The following is a 23,378-nucleotide window of genomic DNA, read 5'->3' on the forward strand; positions in this document are numbered from 1 at the left end:
ATCTCGCCGTTTGTGAGTCCAAGCCCCGTATCAGGCTCACTGCTGTCAGCCCAGAGCCCGCTTCAGATCTTCTGTCCCTCTCTCTCTGCCCCTCCCCTGCTCTCTCAAAAATAAAAAAAAACATTAAAAAAAAAACACTGTGTTAGGAAAACTGATCAATGCAGGAGAATAAAATTGAACCCCTATCTTATACCTCTCACAAAAATTAACTCAAAATAAAGTGAAGACTTAAACGTAAGACTTGAAACTATAAAATCCCTAGAAGAAAACATAGGAAAAAAGACCCTTGATGTTGGTCTTGTCAACTGTTTTTTAGATAGGACACTAAAAGCTCAAGCAAAAAAAGCAAAAATAAGTGGGGCTACATCAAACTAAAAAGCTTCTGCAGAGCAAAATAAACAATCCACAAGAGGAAAAGGCAACATAAAGAAGAAAATATTTGCAATTCATCTTATCTGATGAGAAATTAATATCCAAAATATATAAGGAACTCGTAACTCAATAACAAAAAAAAACAAAAAAACCTGATTAAAAAATGGGCAGAGGAGCTGACTAGCCACATTCTAAAGACATACACACAGCCAACAGGTACATGAAAAGATGCCAAACATCACTAATCATCAGAGAAATGTAAATTAGTTCTCATTATACATCCAAAAAGAATGAAATCAGGATCTTGAAGAGGTATCTGCATTCCTATGTTCATTGCAGCATTATTCACAATTGCTGAGGTAAAGAAACAACTAAGTATCCAATGAATGAATAAAGACACACACACACACACACACACACAGAATGGAGTATCATTCAGCCACAGAAAAAAAGGAAATCCTACCAGTAAGAATTACACAGGTGGACCGTGAAAGCATTATGTTAAATGAAGTAAGTCAGACTCGGAAAGACAAATACTACATGATCCCATTCATATGTGGAATCTAAAAAGAGTCAAACTCCTAGAAACAGAGAGTACAGTGATGGTTGCCAGGGGCTGGTGGCGGGGAAATGAAAGATGTTGGTCACAGGGCACAAACTTCCAGTTATCAGATGAGTAAGTTCTTGGGATCTACTATACCGCATGGTGACTGAAGTTACCAATATTGTATTACATACTTGAGAGCTGTGAAGAGAATAAGCCTTAAATGTTCTCACCATATGAAAAACTCAAAACACAATAAGAGGTAATTATGTGGGGTGATGGAGGTGTTAGCCAACTCTACTATGCTAATCATTTTGTACTACATGTGTGTGTCAAAATCATGCTGTACACCTTAAACTTATACATTATTATATGTCAGTTATATCTCAATAAAACTGGTAAAAATAACAAAATATTTTACATTTTTTTTCCATGCTTGGTCTCCAAAATCCTGAATGTATTTCACACTAATAACACATCTCAATTTGAATCAGCCACGTTTCAAGTACTCAAGTGACTAGTGGTTAGAGGTTTGGACAGCACAAATCTAAAAACAGCAAAAAGCAGTGAGGACAGCTACCGCTACTTCCAGAGCCCATTCTAGAAAAAGTAGTGGGAGAAACCAAACAAAAGCACTGCTGTGGCTGCGGAGAATTGCGGTCCTCGGGGAAAAGCCCAGTTTGTGTTGGAGTTAGTTACAAAGACATAGCGAATATAGGAGATTTTAGTGAGGATAGACCATGAATTTCAGAGGGCACTAGCAGGCAGGGCATACAGAGTCTAGGGCCAGACATTTAGTTTCGAATATGCCTCCTATTCTCTAACGAATGGAAGCCAGTCCCAGAGCTGCCATGTTTTCTACTGGTTGTGATGTACCCAGGATCCAATAGCTGTAATTCCAAACAAGCGCTGTCACAGTCTTATTAGCAAGGGAGAGTGGTGTGAAATAGGGTTGCCTTTGGCCTTTCATATGCAATCATGTCTAGCAAAAGGAACTGTGAAACCCTGGACTACTATATTGGAGATGTGACCATAGTGTGGTATATTCTTTTAAAAGCCAGGAAACCACATACAACTTACGAAACCTCCTTGTGATGTAGTGGCTCATCTATAAAGGTAAAGGGATAGACCAGATTCGTGGAACATATTTTTCAAGATTCCTTTCACTTCCAACAGCCCACATACGGTTCTCTGGCTTCCACCATAACTGGTTAAATCATAACCGTATCTATTTTGTTTAGAAAATAAATGAACACCTTAGCTTTGCGTGATTTGCCTTAATAGAATCATGACAAGACTGGCTGAGAGGCACAGAAGAACTAAAAGGAAAAGCAACGTCATTTTCCTTTTATAACTTTAAAAACCTTTCAGTAAAGAAACACTATGTTTTATCCATTTGTCCTCAAAAAATCTTAGATACAGCACACATGAAGTCCATAGCAGAGACAGTGGCTGTCAGCATATTTTAATTACTTTTCATAAATTTAATTACTTTTCATAAATTGAATTCTAGAGTTGCACAAATGGACAATTTCTTTACGGCTCTCCCTGATATATAGGGTGTCCTTACAATTTAACACACAAACTGAGACACTGTTGAAAGCAAAAAGGGGACAATATAAGTAATTACACCAAGAATACACTCATAAACCAAGACGTGTTTACCCTACTGTTTGAGAATTACAACTAACATTAGCATAGCCAATTTAACAAAAGTAAACACTAGGGACTCAAAAAACATAGATGTGAATATTAAGCTTCTGTTCCCTTTCAAAGATCTGTACTGTACTACAGTTAGGCTTGAATAGAATGATCAGATTCTTTGGTCCAACTGTCTGATACTTTAAAGATGGAAAATCCAACACAGGCCATGAAGGAAAAAGTCAGATAAAGATAGAGTGAAAGCAATAAAGTGACCCAAAAAATCATCAATGCCAAAATGTTTTCATAGGCCTATAAAATAACTCCAGTGATCGATAAAAAGTACAGTGAGACACCAAGGAAATTAAAGACCACAGATCTTATGGTATAAGGACATACTGTACTCACAAACATAGAATATACTTAGCTGAATAGAGGCTCATGAAAATACTACTACAGGGATCCCATTTAAATTTCAACAAGGCTCACTGAGTCATGGTTTAATGTAAGCCTGTTGGGAGTCAGAAAGAAATAACGTCGCTTCCAATGGCGAGACCATGAGTTTTCCGTTCACAGATGAGAGGTCTAAGAAAATTCAGGGTGAAGTGTGTGATTCGTGTAAGCACTTTTTAAAGGATGCCTACTTCTACTTTCTAAAAAAAAAAAAAAATTTGTTTGAACAGAGCATCGTTTCCAATTTTGTCAAATTGCGAATATGCTCTTATTAAGAAATGTCATAAAAATCAGGCACCTGGGTGGCTCAGCCGGTTAAGTGTCCAGCTCTTGATTTCGGCTCAGGTAGTGATCTCACAGTTTGTGGGTTCAAGTCCCGCATCAGGCTCTGCACTGACAGTGTGAAGCCTGCTTGGGATTCTCCCTCTCCCTCTCTCTCTCTCTCTCTCTCTCTCTCTCTCTGCCCCTCTCCTGCTCATACACACACACTCTTTCTCTCTCAAAATAAATAAACTTAAAAAAATGTATTAAAAAAAGGAAATGTCATCAACATGTTTATACAAAACTTGTTTTTGAACATGTCATTTTAGAGAAAAGTTTTTTTAAAAAGGGAGGAGAAAAACAGATTTATATCACTGAAAATTGATCAGTGTATCCAAGCTTGTCTGCATTTGAGGGAAAAACTACGGAGGCAGTGAGAAGGATGCACGTAATAAGACTCCTGAGCTATAACCCACAATCCCCTGCTACAAGTTTCAGCGTAAAAACCCTGGCCGTGCACACACTCATTGACCATGGCGACCTATGCCTTGCTGGAGAGCTCAGCACAGGGGACTCCAACGTCTCGTGCAGACTGGAAGGAACTCTTGCTGGTGGAGCTCTTGGACACACTGGCTGTAAGTGAGCAATGGAGGCGCCCAGGAGAGACTGATCCATCCAGGGAAGGGGAAGGGGAAGGGGAAAGGGAAGGGGAAGGGGAAGGGGAAGGGGAAGGGGAAGGGGAAGGGGAAGGGGAAGGGGAAGGGGAAGGGTGTGTGTGTGTGTGTGTGTGTGTGTGTGTGTGCGTGCGTGCGCGGTCCCCTCACCTACTAGTTCGTTCTCTGTTGGCTTGTGTGTGTGATTAGTACTTGCACTGTTGTCTACCCTTTGACATCCCAAACCTACGAGTTTCACCCTTAACCTTCAACACTCAGAATGGAACCCTCCCCTCACTCTGGCTAGCCCCTCATCTGTCTTGCCCAAGGACAGTGGACACTGGAGAAGGTTCACTCCCAACAGGCTCCTCGTGGGTCCCATCAGACTTCAATTACAGCATCACTGACAACATATCAGGATAATCTGCTTAACTAAAATAACTATTCTGAAGGCTGCACAGTATTAGAGTTAGAAACTACACCTCATTTAGTTTGCATTTTTCAACCTGTAATACTTAATAGAAGGGCTGGATATATATAACAGACTTTGGTTAGCCGAATGGTTACAGTTTTTAAGCTGTAACTCTTTGGCAAACAATTCCAAATCATTATCCAGTATCCACCTTGTCTATTTTTATGGCCCCTATTCCTTTCTCGAATTCTTGATGGGGAAAATGACTAAAGAGTTATTCTTCAAAGCATCCTTTAATTGGTTCTATTATTACTGTCACGGTCATCTCTGTCCTTTAATTCAGCTTGCACACAACCACTACTCTATTTTTCTAAATCATCTTACGGCTTTCCGTTCAAAAGTTTTTAATGGATTACCATTACCCATGGATCAAAATTCAGATTCCGTATCTAGAGACTAAAGATTCTCCATGTTGATCACAAACATCTTTGTAACTGTAAATGTAATCTGACGACTTCTGTGACCAGTTCTCATCCTTAGAGCTCTTACCGTACACGCGGTGTGAATTTTTTTTGTTTACACTCAGACTGCCATTAAGAATGCGTGAAGCACTTTAATTTCAGGTACGCTGCTCATGAGAGAGTATAGGACAATGAGTGAGTTCATTCCCAGAATGATGCAATGCGTTTTTGGCTGGCCCTAGACAAAGCTTAGAATTTTTGTAGTTCAAACATTTCAAGCCTGGTTTTAGTAATAGTTCTGTCTTCCCTTACAGATCCGTACTGAGTACTAATATTTCCTTGATTAATTGGACTACAGGCTCAAGCCGTATCAGGGAGATCCCTGGGGACGAGGCATCTCTTTCATACAAACAAAACAACACTGTGATATAGACAAAAATGTGGGAACGTGTTATTTTTCCTTCCCAAGTAAATACACCAAGGGATGGCAAGAGCTAATTTGTATGTGTTCACATTTCTCTGTATCAGGAAGTAAGCGCCAAGGAGAGTTGGATGGAATAAACAAACACACTGATGGATATTTTACATGATTTTATTCTATTATCTCTGCTGAAAATTAAATTCTTTGAAGAGTCAGGAATATATTCACGAGTAAGTATAATTACAGAAAGTCACAGTTTGTATAAATAAGTACATGGGTATTATAAATCCAATGGAGGTAATCATGGTCTCCAAACCTCTCACACTATCAGGATATGAAGATTTTTCTCGGGAAAATGTATTCAAAGGTATTCCTTTTGAGTTATGGGGTCGTGAGAAATGGAAAAATGAATCTCTTGTGATTTAGAATAGCCAAAATACCGCACATAGTATCTTCAACATAGTTGATATGTTTAGTGTAAAATAAAAAAATCAAAATATCATTTATATCATATTCAGAAACAATTAGCTATTTGCAAGTAGACTTTGAAAGGCTATTACAATTTGCCTATTATCAATTTTGTCCAAAGAAGCTAAATGATTGCTTGGTCAATGAATAAAAAATTCCCTTCTGCATTCTTGAGCATCCTATTTGAAATGGATCAGATACTTTTCACTCGGGCTAAGAATTCTCTAACATACATGTTTCCCTACTGAAGATGGATATTTGACAGAGCATTGAACTGTCATTCTTCCCACTCTGTGGAAACTCGGACGTGAACTTGTACCTACGTCCTGTACTTATTTCCACCTACTGAGAAAGGTGAGAAGAGACAGATAATTGTCCAAACCTTTTTGCAAACAGACTGACTTTGGTCAGAAATGCTTTGTTCTTGGGGCACCTGGGTGGCTCAGTCAGTAAAGCGTCTGGCTTCAGCTCAGGTTATGATCTCGTGGTCAGTGAGTTCGAGCCCCGCATCGGACTGTGTGCTGACAGCTCAGAGCCTGGAACCTGCTTCAGATGCTGTGTGTCCCTCTCTCTCTGCCCTTCCCTTGCTCACGCTCGGTCTCTCTGTGTCTCAAAAATGAATAAACGCTTAAAAAAATTAAAAAAAAAAAAAAAGAAATGCTTTGTTCTTAGAAGATAAGTATTTCTGCACTGGCAATCATTTCTTAATAGCAATTATCTTCTTTTGCATCATCAGGATTCTTTTTTACCCAACGATATTTCTTGCTTTGCACTGGCGATAAAAGAAATCTTCGCTGCATATTCTTGTCCAAAGTGATAAATGAAACCCTTGGTTTCCATGTCTGGATGGATTAGATTTAGCTATTTGCAGTACTTTGAGTGTATTATTTTCCCAAAGTTGAGCCATATAAAACTCTCTTCATTTTTTACTGGCCAGTTTATAATAGGTGGCTATCAGACTTGCTGTAGTGCAATCCTTAGGTTTTGCAATCTGGAGCAGTATAAATAGTTTATGTTAATTATTCCCTCTCCACCTTCTGGGAGAATAGAGAACATTTTGATTGCAAATTTTGCACTTGGTCATTAACACTCTGGTTTCTAGATATGCATTCGACCATTTTATAATGCCAAATGAGAATGTTAAAACTCTTACTGCAGTCACATTAATTACTTAAAGCTTATTTTTTTGTAAAGTGAGTAAGTGTGCTTTACCTAATACATGTACGCAAAATAGCTGATCACCTCATCGTCCTCAGGTTCACCTTACTGTTATAAGTAATGCTTCTGTTTACGATTTTGCTAAATGTATTCCATATCCATGAGCATCCATACAAATGGAGTGCCACCTAGGATCAAACATTTGTTCAGTAGTAATGTCCTCTTTCTGAAATAATTTCCTGTATTTGTATGAATGCTTTAAAAAAATCAGAATACTGGGGCGCCTGGGTGGCTCAGTCAGTTAAGCATGCGACTTCGGCTCAGATCATGATCTCGCAGTTCATGAGTTTGAGCCCCATGTGGAGCTCCGTGCTGATAGCTTGGAGCCTGGGACCTGCTTCAGTTCTGTGTCTCCCTCTCTCTCTGCTTCTTCTCCACTTGTGCTCTGTCTCTGTCTCTCTCAAAAATAAACAAACATTTAAAAAATAAACAAAAATAAAAAATCAAGAATACTTAGGGTCTATTTATAACCATCTAAAATCTCTAGAAGGAATGGATGAGGAAACAGAATTAAAATGTAATCGGTGTACTCTGAATTCACATCTTCCTATTTTTTAATGTGTTCCCAAATATCTAGCCCCAGCTGCTCATACTGGAGATTACATATATTCACATAGATGTTAAGAGGCGAAGGTACATCACGGACCCAGGAAAGGAGCTGTAATCCCCTCCCTTCTCCTCCAGCCGTCAGGATTTTAGCACACCACTTGCTGTCCTGGACCAGCAAGTTGACCATGGTATGCTAAGTCCAACTGGGAAAGCGATGGTCATGGAGACGGAATGGCATTTTCTACTTCCAGTGACTAAGAGAAGAATGGAAAGTGAATATTATATAAATTCCATCTTCCCCTCTGACTTAAATGAAACTTTCTGAGATACCTATCCTTGTCGTTTAACACAAAGAAGAACGTATTTCCTATGGATGTATTTCTCTTCTCCTGATGACTTAATTAACTACCACTGAAAACATACTGATCTGATATGCACATCCCTGGGATAAGCAGTAACTTTCTTTTAGTTGTCAGTCATGACTTAAACTACATACAAATCATTTCTTATAAATGCAGCTATAATTATTATTGTGGACAATCACAATCATAGATGTGGGTACAGCCACATAGATCTTGCTAAGGGATCTGCAGAATAAGGGGAGATTTTAGAATCTACTAAGCATCTGCAGGATATTCCATTCTATGTGCATTTTTCCTACAGACGTCCTCAAGATAGTTTCTTCCTCCACTTTCTGTGCTTTCTGCATCTTCTCGATGCAGTAATTCAAAATAAAATCGTCCTTTCCACGTGAGGTCAGCATGCCTTCTGCAGAGGAGTATCACACCAACCGTATCTGCAATTCTCTGAATTAATAAGAAATTTTATCTGGCAAGTGAGTCACCCAACTGAGATTCCTGGTAAGCAGATAAACTTAACCCTTGTCCCGGGGCCTATAAAAGCATGCTTCTCCTGTGGCAGGGATGGATGAGGCTGCCAGAGCTGCTAAGGCAGTAAGCTTTTTATATCCGTAGCAACATCTCCCGAGTCACTTCAAAGCACCGGGTGTATCTATTTTCTCTTGTTACACAGCACTATAAAAAAGATTGCTGGTCTCTAAGAAGAAGGAAAAACAGAGATGTGAATTTCTCTTTTGAAGGTTTCTCCGAAATGATCTAGGAAACAGCCAGCTAGTTCACTCGATGCCCAGAACACTTTCCTTCTTCTTGATTCCTCATCTGATACTTAGCTTGTGCATTTGTTCCAGAACCTGAATGTATAAGCAGTTACTTTGGCACTTGACAAAGAGAACGATTCCGCTTATATATTGAAAAACAAGAGGTGTTTTGTGTAGACATACTTAAGTATAGCAGAATATGTCTGTATGTGGACATGTGTTACTTTTTAGAAATTCATAACAATTACTAATTTAAGTTTATAACATTGCTTTGAGGTAGACAGGCACAGTCCAGAAGGTAGAGGAAGTCGTCACAGAAGTCTTACATTGCCTCAGCTATACAGCAGACGCTGGAATTGAATGGTATTGCTCTCAGTATTACTTCAAGGAGGCGGGCAGGATTTATTCTTGTCAAGTTCACATTGGTAATGGCTTATGAGACAATCTCTATGTATTTTCATTTTTCAGCTTTCAACTTTTCCAAGCAACTTACAACTTGGACAAAGAAGCAGGTCTCAGAAGTTACAAAACGCCGATTAAAAAAACGTAAAGAAGGCATTTCGTGTACCATTTTTAATTACACACAACACATATCTCCTCCTCTACCCCATAAAATGAAGGAAAAAACCAAAGGCATATAGGATCAAAAAATAGCTCCATGTACTGCCAATGCCAAAAAATCTTCAATTATAATGGGACAAGAGCTGGAGCAGGGGAATCAGCCTTGTTAAAGTAGATTACTTAATAAAATTTACCAACATTTGATAAAAAGGGCTTGCTAAAAAAGGATCCTTCCATATATGTGCACATTCACTCATTCAATAAATATTTATGTTGTGTTCACGATGGGTCAGGTATTACTGGAGGTGCTAGGAATGTTAACAGGGAATAAATATGCACAGTTACCTGCCCACATGAAGCTTGCATTTCCATGAGTGAAGGTGTAATAGAAACAAATATCCTAAATACACAGGTGACAAATGTGTGACGAAGATTGAGCAGACAGGGGGACAAGGATTGCTGAGCCAAGAGATCAAAGAGGAGGTGGGGTGGGGTTGGGGTGGGGGTGTTTATTTTAAAAGGGAGGCTATGGGGGCACCTGGGGGGGCTCAGTGGGTTAAGCGTCCGACTTCAGCTCAGGTCATGATCTCGCGGTTCATGGGTCTGAGCCCCACATCCGGCTCTGCGCTGACAGCTCAGAGCCTGGAGCCTGCTTCGGATTTGTCTCCCTCTCTCTCTCTCTGCCCCTCCCCCGCCCATTCACTTGCGCTTGCTCGCTTTATCTCTCTTTTCTCTCTCTCAAAACTAAATAAATGCTAAAAAATTTTTTCAGAATTTTTATGGAAGGCCTCATCAATATGAGCTGCAATATCATCAGAAAACTAATTATATTATCCCATTTTCTCAAATGCAAAGTTAAAGGGTGAGAGTTCCACGTAAACAATTAACTAAAAAAAAAAAAAAAAAAAAGCCGACTCTTTTCTGTAGAGGCAAGTTACAGCATTCACTATAGTCTGAGTTATTCTATGGTTACATGCAGATCTGTCTCCTCTATGAGACTGGAGGGTTGGGGCCTTGAACTCAGGTGCCCAACTAAGCATAACAACCACAACAGGCACTCTGTACACGAGTTCGCTAAGCGAGGAAGGAGACCCTCAGTAGCTTCCACAGTGTATCTGAAGGGAGGAGGTCTGCCCTTGCAAGTCTAAATTCTGAACCATCCGTCAGCGAGTGTAAGGCACACAGTGGTTACTGCGGGACTAGAGAAGTCCAATCACTCCTGTTTTCTCTCTGCACCAAGGCAAGCTACAAACGATGGTTGGCGGGGTGGTGCTGGGTTCCATTACCGAACACACACACCCCATTCTCACCAGTTCCCTGGGAATGAGGGCTGGTGAAGACATCCCCTGAGAAACATTTCAACACATAAGGAGTCCTCTGTTTCCTTCAAGTTTCTGAGAGTAAGATAATTCTTGTGAAATCAGAATATGTCCAAAAGAACCAATGCTACTGGTAAGCGCATGAATGTGGGCAATAAACTGTAACTAGTTCAAGAGATTTCTAAAAACAGGGTCTAATTCTAAAATCATGTGAGTCTTTGAAATTTATCATAAAAGCAAAAGATCACAATATATTTATCTTTTATGATATGCGCAAAATGTTTTTGTAAAGTAATTATATATAAATTATGTGTCTTCTATAATTTACAACATGCAATGCATTCTGTAAATGTATAAGTACATTATATAAAACACACTGCAGATCACAAGAACTAAGGTATAAAACAATGCATGGCTATTAATAGTACTGTTGTTATATTTTTATTAAACGTTTTGTATGTAGCAGGCAATGAGGTGCTCTGCCCCATAACTTGCTGATACAGGTAAATTGTTATTCTCACTTTGCAGATGACAAAACCGAGGCTCAAAAACTAAAAAGCTTTCTATCACTATGCAGAGTGCCAGCCCTATTCCAAGCGTTTGCACGCCAAATGTCGAAATTGCAATGCATTGCATGGTGTTGGGAAAACTGGACAGCAACATGAAGAGTGAAACTGAACCACTTTCTTACACCAAACACAAAAATAAGCGCAAAATGGATAAAAGACCTAAATGGGAGACAGGAAACCATCAAAATCCTAGAGGAGCAAACAGGCAGCGACCTCTGTGACCCTAGCCAAAGCAACTTCTTACTAGACACATCTCCAGAGACAAGAGAAACAAAAGCAAACATGAACTATTGGGACTTCGTTGAGATAAAAAGCTTCTGCATAGGGAAGGAAACAGTGAAAAAAACTAAAAGGCAGCCTGCAGAATGGGAGAAGATATTTGCAAATGACATATCTGATAATGGGTTATCGAAAATACAGAAAGAACTCACCAAACTCAACACCTAAAACACAAATAATCCAGTGAAGAAATGGGCAGAAGATATGAACAGACATTTTTCCAAAGAAGACATCCAGATGGCTAAAAAACACATGAAAAGAGGGGCGCCTGGCTGGCTCACTAGGTTAAGCGGCCAACTTTGACTCAGGTCATGATCTCGCGGCCCGTGGGTTCAAGCCCCGTGTCGGCTCTGGGCTGACAGCTCAGAGCCTGGAGCCTGTTTCAGATTCTGTGTCTCCCTCTCTAGCCCTGCCCCATTTGCACTCTGTCTCTCTCTGTCTTTCAAAAATGAATAAATGTTAAAAAATAAAAACACATGAAAAGATGCTCATCACTCATCATCAGGGAAATAAATACAAATCAAAACCACACTGAGATACCACCTCACACCAGTCAGAATGGCTAAAATTAACAACCCAGGCAACAACGGATGTTGGCAAGGATGCGGAGAAAGAGGATCTCTTTTGCATTGTTGGTGGGAATGCAAGCTGGTGCAGCAATGCTGCAAAACAGTATGGAGGTTCCTGAAAAAGTTAAAAATAGAATTACCCTACCACCAGCAATTGCACTACTGGGTATTTACCTAAAGGATAGAAAAACACTGATTCGAGGGGATATATGCACCCTGATGTCTGTAGCAGCGCTATCAATAGCCCAACTATGGAAAGAGCCCAAATGCCCATCGACTGACAAATGGATAAAGATGTCATATATAGATATAACACACACAATGGAGTATTGCTCAGCAATCAAAAAAATTAAACCTTGCCATTTGTAATGACATGGATAGGGCTAGATGGAGTGTATTATGCTAAGTTAAATAAATGAGTCAGAGAAAGACAATTACCATAGGATTTCACTCACATGTGGAATTTAAGAAACAAAACAGATGAACATAGGGGAAGGAAGAATAAAAAAGAGAGGGAGGCACACCGTAAGAGACTCTTAACCATAGAGAAAAAAACAGAGGGTTGCTGGAAGGGAGGTGGGTGATGGGGATTGGGCTAAATGGGTGATGGGCATTAAGGAGGGTATTAATTGTTGCGATGAGCAGTGGGTATTATACATAAGTGAGGAATCACTAAATTCTATTCCTGAAACTAATGTTATACTATACGCTAACTAACCAGAATTTAAATAAAAACTTGAAGCAAACAAAAAAACGACAATACAAGACTAATAATTTTAGTAATAAACATATTTCCTATTACAATGGTAGACACAGGATGATAAATCATCTCAACATATGTTGCAGGAGAATTAATAGGATATCCAGAATACTATTAAGAAAATTCCTTCAAAGAAGGACTGAGTTAAGGTTTGCTATGATGTCCTTGGGAATTTGCATTAATGTTACTGGAAATCTATTTATTCATTGAACAAATATTTATTGAGCAAATAACTGGGAGACATAAACGATCTCAAGCAGATATGCATTTAACATATAAGATAGGAGTTTTAATAAGAGACTAGAGGGAATGAGGTCAAACAGATGCTAATAAAATAACCCAAATGAGAAATGATGAAAGTCTGAACTAACCGAGTAGCAGCAAGACTGGAAAGAACAAACGGGCACAAGACGTACCTATGAATTAAAGGAGCTGTGACCAACGGGTCAGGTATGGTAGAGTGAAATATAAGGATACTCTCAGGTTTCTGCCAGGTGAATGGATGGTGGTACCAGTGAATGAGATAGAGAAGAAAGAGAAAATGGGATTCTCAGAGAAAAATGATGGATTTTGTCTTAGACACTGAAATGAAATGCTTCTGGCCTTCCTCTCAGCAGTTAGAAAAAGGCTTTGGAGTTTTGGCTGAGAGGTATAAATTAAGGAGTTAATGGCACAGGAGTGATCACTGAAGCCCAGGGACAAAAGATACAAGTAAAAGGCAGGTGTGGCAGAGTATGGCCCTAAGAAGAGCCAGGTGAAAATGGAGGTGTTGATGGAGACCACAGGACTTTGACAGGTAAGGAGGCAGGGCAGGAATGAGGAATGAGGGTTACTTCTGGAGCCAATCGCGATAAAATTCTATCAAATCCCAGTTCTATTTGATTAACTAGCAACACCCTTTGATGTCCTGGGAAACCAGGAAGGTTGAGGACCTGGGCTGTTGCCGTAGCTTAACGATCTTCAAGTTTCCAACTAAGACTTTCAATCAGGCATAGTTTTCCCATAAAACAGCTGCCAAAATATGCGACAGAGAAACTTTTGTGGCTATTTTGAAACTTTCTGAGGAACCACTTGAAAGGTGAAAGAGGTCACAGAAAGGTATTTGGATTTGCCTGGGTGCTAAGAAGTACGTGCCTTTTAATTCTACCTCACTGAGCCATGTCACAAAAAGATGACACCACCCTATAGTTAGAGCATATGTCAAACAGTGAACATCTTTCCCCCCACCCCAAGTGAACTCCTTAGTTTGGAACAATTTCAGATTTAGTAAAAAGTTGCAAAGACAGTACAGGGATTATACCCTTCACTCAGTCCCTGAATATTAACGTCTTCTGTAACTATGGTGTACCTGTTCCACCTGAGATGGACACCAATATACTACTAGGAACTCACTTCCAGATTTCATTCACATTTTCCTAGTTTTCCACTAACACCTTTGCTCCATTTCAGGGACCAATGAGAATGCCACATTGCATTTCGTTTCCATGTCTCCATCTCTTCTCGACTGTGACAGTTTTTCAATCTTCCCTTGTTTTTCAAGACCTTGAAAATATCGGTCAGGTATTGTGTACAATGATATTCAATGTGACTTTCTCTGACTTCTTTTCAAAGATTAACCCGGGATTAAGGGTCTTAGGGAAGAACTTCCCAAGTACCCTTGTCACCCTTTATGTTAGATAGAGGGGCCTGGGCTATCAACGGGAATTACCACTGACATTGTTGATTCTGATTACTTGACTGAGTTGGTATCTGCCAGGTGTCTCTACTGTAAACTTTTTATTCCCTTCCAGAATACATGTTAACACACACAACACATTTATTAAATTCTGCTTTAGAGGAGACTGGAATCTTGCCGAAGATACTGGCTTACTGGAGTAGACTATACTGGAGACAACAGAGTCCCTTGGAAGTTAACGCTCAGAACACTATCGTGGTTCCTCCTACAATCCTAGGAGTCAGAGCTTAGGAGAATGATGAGTAATTACTCCAGTCAGATACAGTCTTAAGTGAGGACCAACAGGCATTTGTACAAACAGACAAAAAAGTTATCAGTCCATTACAAACAATAATGCACAAATAACCCAACGTTGAAAATCAGTGGATACAGTGGATCAGTGGAAAATAGCACTGCTAGGAATTTATCCAAGGGAAACAGGAGTGCTGATGCATAGGGGCACTTGTACCCCAATGTTTATAGCAGCACTTTCAACAACAGCCAAAATTATGGAAAGAGCCTAAATGTCCATCAGCTGATGAATGGATAAAGATGTGGTCTATATATACAATGGACTACTACTTGGCAATGAGAAAGAATGAAATCATGACATGTGCAGCAACGTGGATGGAACTGGAGGGTATCATGCTAAGTAAAATATGTCTGTCAGAGAAAGACAGATACCATATGTTTTCCTCCAGTGTGGATCCTGAGAAACTTAACAGAAGACCATGGGGGAAGGGAAAGGAAAAAAATAAAAAGTTACAGAGAGGAAGGGAGGCAAACCATAGGAGACTCTTGGATACTGAGAGCAAACTGAGGGTCAATGGGGGAAGGGGGAGAGGAGAAAGTGGGTGATGGGCACTGAGGAGGGCACTTGTTGGGATGAGCACTGGGTATTGTATGGAAACTAATTTGACAATAAATTATAATAAAGAAAGAAAATTAGTGGATACAAATAAATATTCTAAACCTCATAATACTTGAAGATGTCTAAACATAAGGTATCTGTCTGAGAAATACCATGTAGGAATTAAGTAGAAAGACTAATATCCCTTACCGAATCTCAATAGTTGAGAACTACAATTCAGAAATAATCACATAAAAACTATTCTAATACATACAAATCACAATTTAATATTTGCTCAGGCTATTACAAGAATTAAAAAAAAAACAACTTAATACAATAGGTCATAATCCCACAGTCTTTATTTAACTTGCAGTCGTTAATATTTGTGTGCATGTATACAGGTTGGGCACTTGCTCTCATTCATACAGTCCTTATTCAACATACTGCATCATTTGATTGAAAATCTGATTGAAAAAGACATGGCATAAGGAAGCTAAAATGTATTAAAATTTTACCAAACACAAGGAGTACACAATCGACAGTGTGAAATTAATGACAACTTCTCTGCCCAAATTGTGTCTAATGTTAAACCTGTGTGTAAAATATCAGAGACTGAAATAACAGATTCTGTTGTCATATAATACTCCTCTATTTTAGGAGGTCTGTTATTCTTGGGGCCTTACAATCTGGATGTATTTGTGCTTCATCCTGAACCACACACACCTTACATTTTTACGAAGTCAGAGCAATAGCTTTTGATGTTTTTTACTGAATTCAAAGGTTTGAATCTCAGGTATGCATCACGGCATCAGAAGAAACATGTGCTCCCTGAAGATCCAGTCATATCAGATGGCATCCTGATAATGTATTATTCATGACTCAGGATCTGGAACATCCTGATAATGTTCCAGATAAACAATGTGGTTACATAAAAGCAAAGCATTAAAAAGTCACATGTAACGATGAAGTCTTTTGCAAAAAAATAAAAGGTGAGGTTGAGCAGGTTTAAAATAGATAGATAAATAGATCAGGTGATTTAGGGTAATTTTTAAAAATTAATCATATGTTCTGGGTAGTAAACTCCTTTAGCCTAAGGACAGACCCTAATTCAAATCCTATAAAGTTCTAATATGGTACACAGTATGGTTCCTTAACATATTAAATATTACTTTAATTCAATTCCTTTATATTATAATTACATTTTATTTTTTAAACAATATTTTAAATATTTATTTATTTTTGAGAGAGAGAGAGAGAGAGAGAGAGAGAGAGAGAGAGAGAGATGGCGTGAGCAGGGGCGGGGCAGAGAGAGAGGGAGACAGAATCTGAAGCAGGCTCCAGGCTCTGAGCTGTCAGCACAGAGCCCTATACAGGTCTCGAACTCACAAACTGTGAGATCATGACCTGAGCCGAAGTCAGATGCTTATCCGACTGAGCCACCCAGGCGCCCCTATAATTACATTTTAAAGTATACGCTAGTAAGAGAAGATCTTACTATAAAATACAGACATTGATGACAACCTCCTATTTATAATTTAGCAAGTAGAAAAACAGCAATGTATGATAATTTGATTGGACTTATTAGGTGGAGAAGCATAAAGGATTTTTTTTTATACAGTTTATGCAGATTTTAAGAAGAAATTTTTAACGGTCCTCATAATCTCACTAGAGGGTACGACAATGTGTGCAGGGGCATCTTCTATGATTTTCCTTGTTAATGCTTCTAATCTTACTTTTCTCTTGCTATTACATTAAATCACATAAAATGATGTACTTTGAGGTTAAATGTAAAGACAGGTGGAAGCTCACAGATACCCCACTTTGTCAGATTTACTATAACCTGAAGGTGATATTAATACAACCACAAGGTTTTCATTGTGAGTAATGGAGCCTTTGGTTTATTCAATTATGCTTTTTAAAACACCAAACCCATCACGCTCACTGTCCATCTGAAAATGCTTTAAACTCCCTCCCATTGGTTCGCTGAAGCACTATCCATCCTCCCCACGCCGAGGTATCTGTCCTTGAACGCTCTTCTCCCTCTGCCACCCACCCCCACTTGTTTATGATGCCCCAGCCTTCTCTAAAAAGCCCTTCCCCTTTCTGTGTTGTGCTCGACCCTCCTGTGTGTTCCCACAGGCGCAACATTCATAGGCCACTTCTAACACTCAAGGTCCTCCTGTTCAGTTGTGAGCAAGATAGATCTGTCCCAACTTCGTGGGTCATACAGTGAAGCTGGGAAGAAAGGCTTCGAGCCAACAATTAGAAATAACCACCAAAATTATTACCCGTGCTCGGAGTGTCTCAAAGGAGAACAAAGGGGGAACAGAAATGTAGAGTGGCAGACCCCAACGTGGAAGGAGGGGGAAGAGGAGTCCTCTTTAAGGACATCCCCTGTTCCGCCATCGTGATATAGACCAAGAGAAGGAAAAATTTGAAAAATATTCAAAAAATGTGTAAAAAGTTCTAGGAAGAGGGGCGCCTGGATGGCTCAGTCAGATGGGTGTCTGATTTCAGCTCAGGTCATGATCTTGTGGTTCATGGGTTCAAGCCCTGAGTTGGGCTCTGTGCTGACAGCTCAGAGCCTAGAGCCTGCTTTGGATTCTGCTCCTCCCTCTCTCTCTCTGCTCTTCCCCTGCTCATGCTCTGTCTCTCTCTCAAAAATAAATGAACATTGAAATAAAAATTCTAGGCAGAAAAGGCAATATACGCAAAAATCGCTCAAGGCAGAGAAGAGGGAACAGGCCATATTTTAGGAACAAAGAGAAAAAGTAGTGCAAGATAAGCTGGACGATGCACTGCGCCTAAATCACGCCAGGGCCCAGAGGCATCCGTGGAAGCTCACTGCTCCCTTTTCTCCCAGAAAGAACTCGCTAGGCCCGGGAGGGGGCAGCTGGCTGTCGTGGCCCAGAGGCAACTCCTTCAGGATGCAGTAGCAAGTGCCATCAAGGTACAGCGGTCCCTAAGAGCTTCCAGCCCATGACTAAGCACAGTGGGACTGGGAGGGTCTGGTCCTTTCCACCCAACATGGATGCCTCCACCAGGTCCTCCTGCTTCCGCCCTCCCACTGGGCCCACCTAGACTTTACTAGATCTGTTTTGTGGATCACATACAGCTGATTACCCTCTTTCCCCAGCTTGAAGCTCTCTCTGAATTTCATTGTTGATGAGTTTGAGAGATGATTATTTATTTTCAGACTTAATGACCGAGCACTATATTACAGATACGATCAATTTGACACACATAATTTAATTTCAGTGTTGATGCTGGGAAAACTGAAACACAAGTTGAGAAGAACTGACAATTTTTTTTTTCTAAGAAACTCAAACTCAGCTATGTCCGGATGAAGCAATGGGCTTCTTTGGAACTCTCAATGGGCTGTGTTCTGTTTTCATTAAGCAAATATTTAATTATAGCAATTTATTGCCAGAAATAGCACAATACATTTGGTATCGTTCAAGCTACAACAGAGATGGGAAATGTTCACTCAATTACTTTTGTTCAGTTTGCACAATGTGCTCCTCGTCAATTATGACAATTAACAAGGCTTGTCTTCAAAAAGAGAAAAGGATCTACTAATGTCACCTCTCTGATAACCTTCTGTGACGGAGGAAGTTCTTCTCAGGGCTTCCTTGAATGTACAAGCATGTTTTGCTAGTTTTCCTAGTTTAATGTTTATTTATTTTTGAGAGAGAGAGAAACAGAGCGTGAGTGGGGGAGGGTCAGAGAGGGAGACACACACAGAATCCGAAGCAGGCTGCAGGTTCTGAGCCATCAGCACAGAGCCCAACACGGGGCCCAAACCAATGAACCATGAGATCATAACCTGAGCCGAAGTGGGACGCATAACCGACTGAGCCACCCAGGCGTCCCGCTAGTTTTCTTAGTCTAACACTACACATCATGTGCCTCAGCTTACTTTCCTGCCCCTGCCAGTCAAAGAATGGTCAACTGTCATTCAGTGCTTCACATGTAATTTTGTTGACCTTCACTAAACTGGACTTAAAAAAGAGTCCACAAATGCAAAGCAGCGGACTCTTCTCTGATTTCAAAAAAAAGAGTTGATAACACTTTATTTATAGATGAGAGTTTGTAATGATGCCTCCTGGGCCAAATACAGGCCGTACTTGTTTGCCTGTTTTGCCCCCACAGTATTTGAACACACGTAGGTCTGCATGGCAACAATGAACAAGAGATGAAAAGTGGTGACTTATTTTAGGCCAAAAATGAGCAACCAGTTTCAGCTGTTTATACAAAGTCCACCTCCCCTCTTTTGTGACTTTCCCATGATAAAGCATCTGCATCTGTGACCTCTGATTTAAGTGAACAAATCAATACTTTGGCAGCTAAGTACAGATTTATTCAGTATATGGGAAAAATCTGACAGGGAATCTAAAAGATGGACAGAAAAGTAACTGATCACTTCCGATGAGTGAAAAGTTTAAGCAGGATTTTCACATCCTTGGCACCAAGACTCCTAACCACCAAAAAGGTGTGCTCTTACCTGTAGGTCTTTTTCCTCTATCTTTTTTTGGAGCAGTTCAAGGCACTTGGTGAAGTCAGTATGGTCTTGGTCAGGCGTTGATATAATCTCACATCCCTATGTGTTTAAAGAGAGAGAAAAGGTAAGAACACGTAATGAAGGCAGCCTTATTATGAACAGGATCAAAAACCATAAAAGATAAGGCATCAATAGACACAGCCAGTTATGCCTGTATTATATACCCTGATCATTAGTATCATTGTCATCGTCTTTTTTTATCTCACATAACAAGACATCTCAGAAATGGTGTTAGAATATCACAATAATGGTCTGATTATGACAATCATTTTACTCAACAAAAGTGCAGCTTTATACTACATTACTGGTCTTTAAGAATCACTGCTGTGATGACATTTGAGACTAACATAAGGGCTCTAGTATAAGTATTACAAAATATATTCACAGTAAAATTACCTGAAATTAAAATGAAACTATCTCTAAAAAAAAAAAGAAAAAAAAGTCTGCATTTTTTTAAGCAGACCTCCCAAATTCACTTACATGAATGGGAAAACTAATATTAATATTGAACTAATGATAAAACTACATTTCAAGTAAAATCATGTCTATTGTTGTATAAAATTACTTTACTGGACCTTCCTCACCCGATGTAAAAAGAAGCATGGAGAGCTACACCTGCATAAATATGTCTCTTGGATTATTTTTTGGACATAATGAAGTGAATTTATAAGGTCTTTGCCTCTTCTACACCAGATACCTAGTGAAAAACTAGGAATATATCTATATATATGAAGTCACAAAAGTGCCAGCTGGTTGGCACTCGTGAACTTTGATGGCTAGAGAAACAATATTTCTGAAATGACACTTTCTCCTCCAATGTCTTACAGAGGCAAAGGTGTATAAAACCAGAGCGTGGTGGGACTGGAGACTTCTTAATTCAGGAACGTAATAATCCGTGGTCTCTCACAAACAGCTGAGTAAGGGGAAGTTAAATATAATCCAGTATATAAAGTTGCCATTCAAAGAGTTTTCAAGGATACAAAACACCCATACTGCCTCCTAAATTATTCTAAGAACTGTTCTCAGTAGATTTAAAGGTTCTTCTCAAACTTCAAGGTCTCTCTAAATGTGTCAAGTTCAGCCTGGGCTTCATTCATTTATGACTACTGTCCTACAAGGTAGCAACCGATGAAAAAATTAATTTCTCATAATTTAGAAATATGTTATACCCTAAAAGATGTATATATCATCTTTATAAAATCGTCTACATGTACTTTTCTGACCCTAAAAGAACACTGAAATTTACTATCATCACCAAGCAAGGGCATAAAGAAGTTGACTTGTCTTAGGCTAATGCTCCTAGAAAAAAGATATAGGAATATGCCAGAACCTACGGGGATGTTACCAGTGCTGAGATTAGATTGTCACCCAACCAAACTGTCACTAAACTGAAAGTTCCTTGAGGACAGGAATTATGTTGCATTCATGACCATGAGTGAATGGTGTGTGGCACCAGTCTGCTACATGGTAAGGGTTTGATAAATGTTTCACTAATATTCCTGAGGAATAAAAATGTCAGCTGGCAAAGGGGGGCAGGGGGCGTGTAACAGCATGGGATCTTACTGCCAAATACAGAATTTTAACAATGGGAAATCATCTATGCTCTTTTTAGTGCTGATAATACAATCACGTCAGCAAAAGGAAACACAATGAAAAAGGCAAACAGAAATAACAATAATACAAGAAACAATTAATGGACCCGTTTACCTTCACAGCTATCTTCACGGAATCAACACAGATCCATAGGAAAAATAATCGTGAATGAGAACCCAAGAAAGAATCTAGTCCCACTATAATATTTTGTAGATTAAGGAAATAAAAACAAGAGATTTTAAGGTTTAAAAAAGGTGGTTTTTTTTAAGGTTTATTTTTGAGACAGAGACAGAGTATGAGTGGGGGAGGGGCAGAGAGAGAGAGAGAGAGAGAGAGAGAGAGACAGACAGACAGACAGACAGACAGACAGTATCTGAATGAGCCCCCAGGCTCTGAGCTGTCAACACAGAGCCCGACGCGGGGCTTGAACTCACGGACCATGAGATCATGACCTGAGCTGAAGTCAGGCGCTTAACCGACTGAGCCACCCAGGTGCCCCTAAAAACAAGAGATTTAAGTGGACTTGCTAATCACTGGACAGCAGGGTGCAACAATGTCACATCTAGAAATCCTGCTTCTTTACTCTCAAGTGGGAGCAAATGCCTAGATATCAGACACGAAAAGGTTATAATAACATCTCCAGAGTTGGTTCCACAAGAATGGCATCATGAAAAAAGCTACCCCCGAAAAAGGAGCAAGGCTTGAATAATACCTGACTTTATCTCATCAATTTAAGACGGACACACAGAAAAGTGTAAGTCAGGACACGGAGACAGATCACCGGAACTGAAAAATTCAGACTGTATCTAAACCAAGAACTTCTAGAAACTCTGAGGTGTTGATCAGCCATCCGTAGCTTCTTGGAATCTTCCTAAATTTAAATGATTCTAATCTCATCACAGATGGGCGACAAATTCACTGGAAGCGGAAACAGCTTCAACAGGCCTCACAGGGAAGCTCGCGACACCTAGAAGGACACCTGCAAAACGGAGCACTAGCCAAAGTGCAACACCAGGCCTTTGGCCAACTAAAGATGTTTTTACGGTCTTCTGGGTCTCATGATAACACAAGAAGGTCTAGAAGAGGAGACATATAAAACCAAAGAAATAATCAGCAAAATTCTGCAGAATAGGAAAAATGCAGAAATGCTATTAGGTATCAAGTGAGGTTCAACTATTTTATATTAATGTTTATTTATAATTATTTATGTATAGAGTAAGGCTCAATTTACTAGAGTCAGAAGCACTGGATACTGTGAAGAATTTTACTGGATTTGATGTTTAAAAAACAAAATAAAAACTCACAGTAATCCAAGGACCTAGGAGATATAAAAGCTAGGAAATCTGGCCAAATAAGAAAGTATATCACTATTAGAAACCAAATAGATGGTTTCTAGTATTAGCTTCCTAATAGATGAAGGTATACCTGACTTGAAAATATACGGAAAATTTCCAAAGCATAAACTAATAAACGTTTTAAGAACAGTTTTAACATATCAATGTTTGAGTGGAAACATTTGTTTTAACCATTACTGACTCTGATTTTTCTTAGTTGCTTAGAATATATTTTTTAGGATCCATATTATTGTTTTATAAGCCAGCAGGTGGCTCCAATCTCATTCTATGTGCTTTTCTTATGAAGTTTTTGTCATTATACAAATAGAAATTTAAATAACTCAATTCTAGTGGCGCCTGGATGATTCAGTTGGTTAGGCATCTGACTTCAGCTCAGGTCATGATCTCACAGTTCGTGGGCTCGAGCCCCGCATTGGAGCCCCACACCGGGCTCTGTGCTGACAGCTCAGAGCCTGGAGCCTGCTTTGGATTCTCTGTCTCCCTCTTCTCTCTGCCCCTCTGCTCATGCTCGCTCACTCTCTCTCTCAAAAATAAACATAAAAGGAAAATTGAAAAAAATAACTCAATTTTAATAATAAGCTCCACTGGTGGACACACGTTTTTAAGTGGATTATTATTTTTTAATATTACACTGTTAATTTTGTTTTATATTAGAATTCAAAAGGAAAAGACTTGAAT

At 39.5% G+C, this 23,378-nt stretch overlaps 1 protein-coding gene across 5 annotated transcripts in view; it reads right to left on the reverse strand.

Moving 5' to 3' along the window:
* TPK1 (thiamin pyrophosphokinase 1) overlaps nucleotides 1-23,378 on the reverse strand; it is a 347,870-nt gene that overhangs the window by 141,203 nt on the left and 183,289 nt on the right. For all 5 annotated transcript variants that reach the window (XM_019453102.2, XM_019453094.2, XM_019453103.2 and 2 more), the window contains one exon: nucleotides 19,696-19,791. In XM_019453102.2, the coding sequence (XP_019308647.1) occupies nucleotides 19,696-19,791 (96 nt within the window). The remainder of the gene's footprint in view (nucleotides 1-19,695; nucleotides 19,792-23,378) is intronic.

Source organism: Panthera pardus, unplaced genomic scaffold (genome assembly GCF_024362965.1).
Source record: "Panthera pardus isolate Hobbes unplaced genomic scaffold, ASM2436296v1 HiC_scaffold_8, whole genome shotgun sequence".
NCBI classification, from domain to species: Eukaryota; Metazoa; Chordata; class Mammalia; order Carnivora; family Felidae; genus Panthera; species Panthera pardus.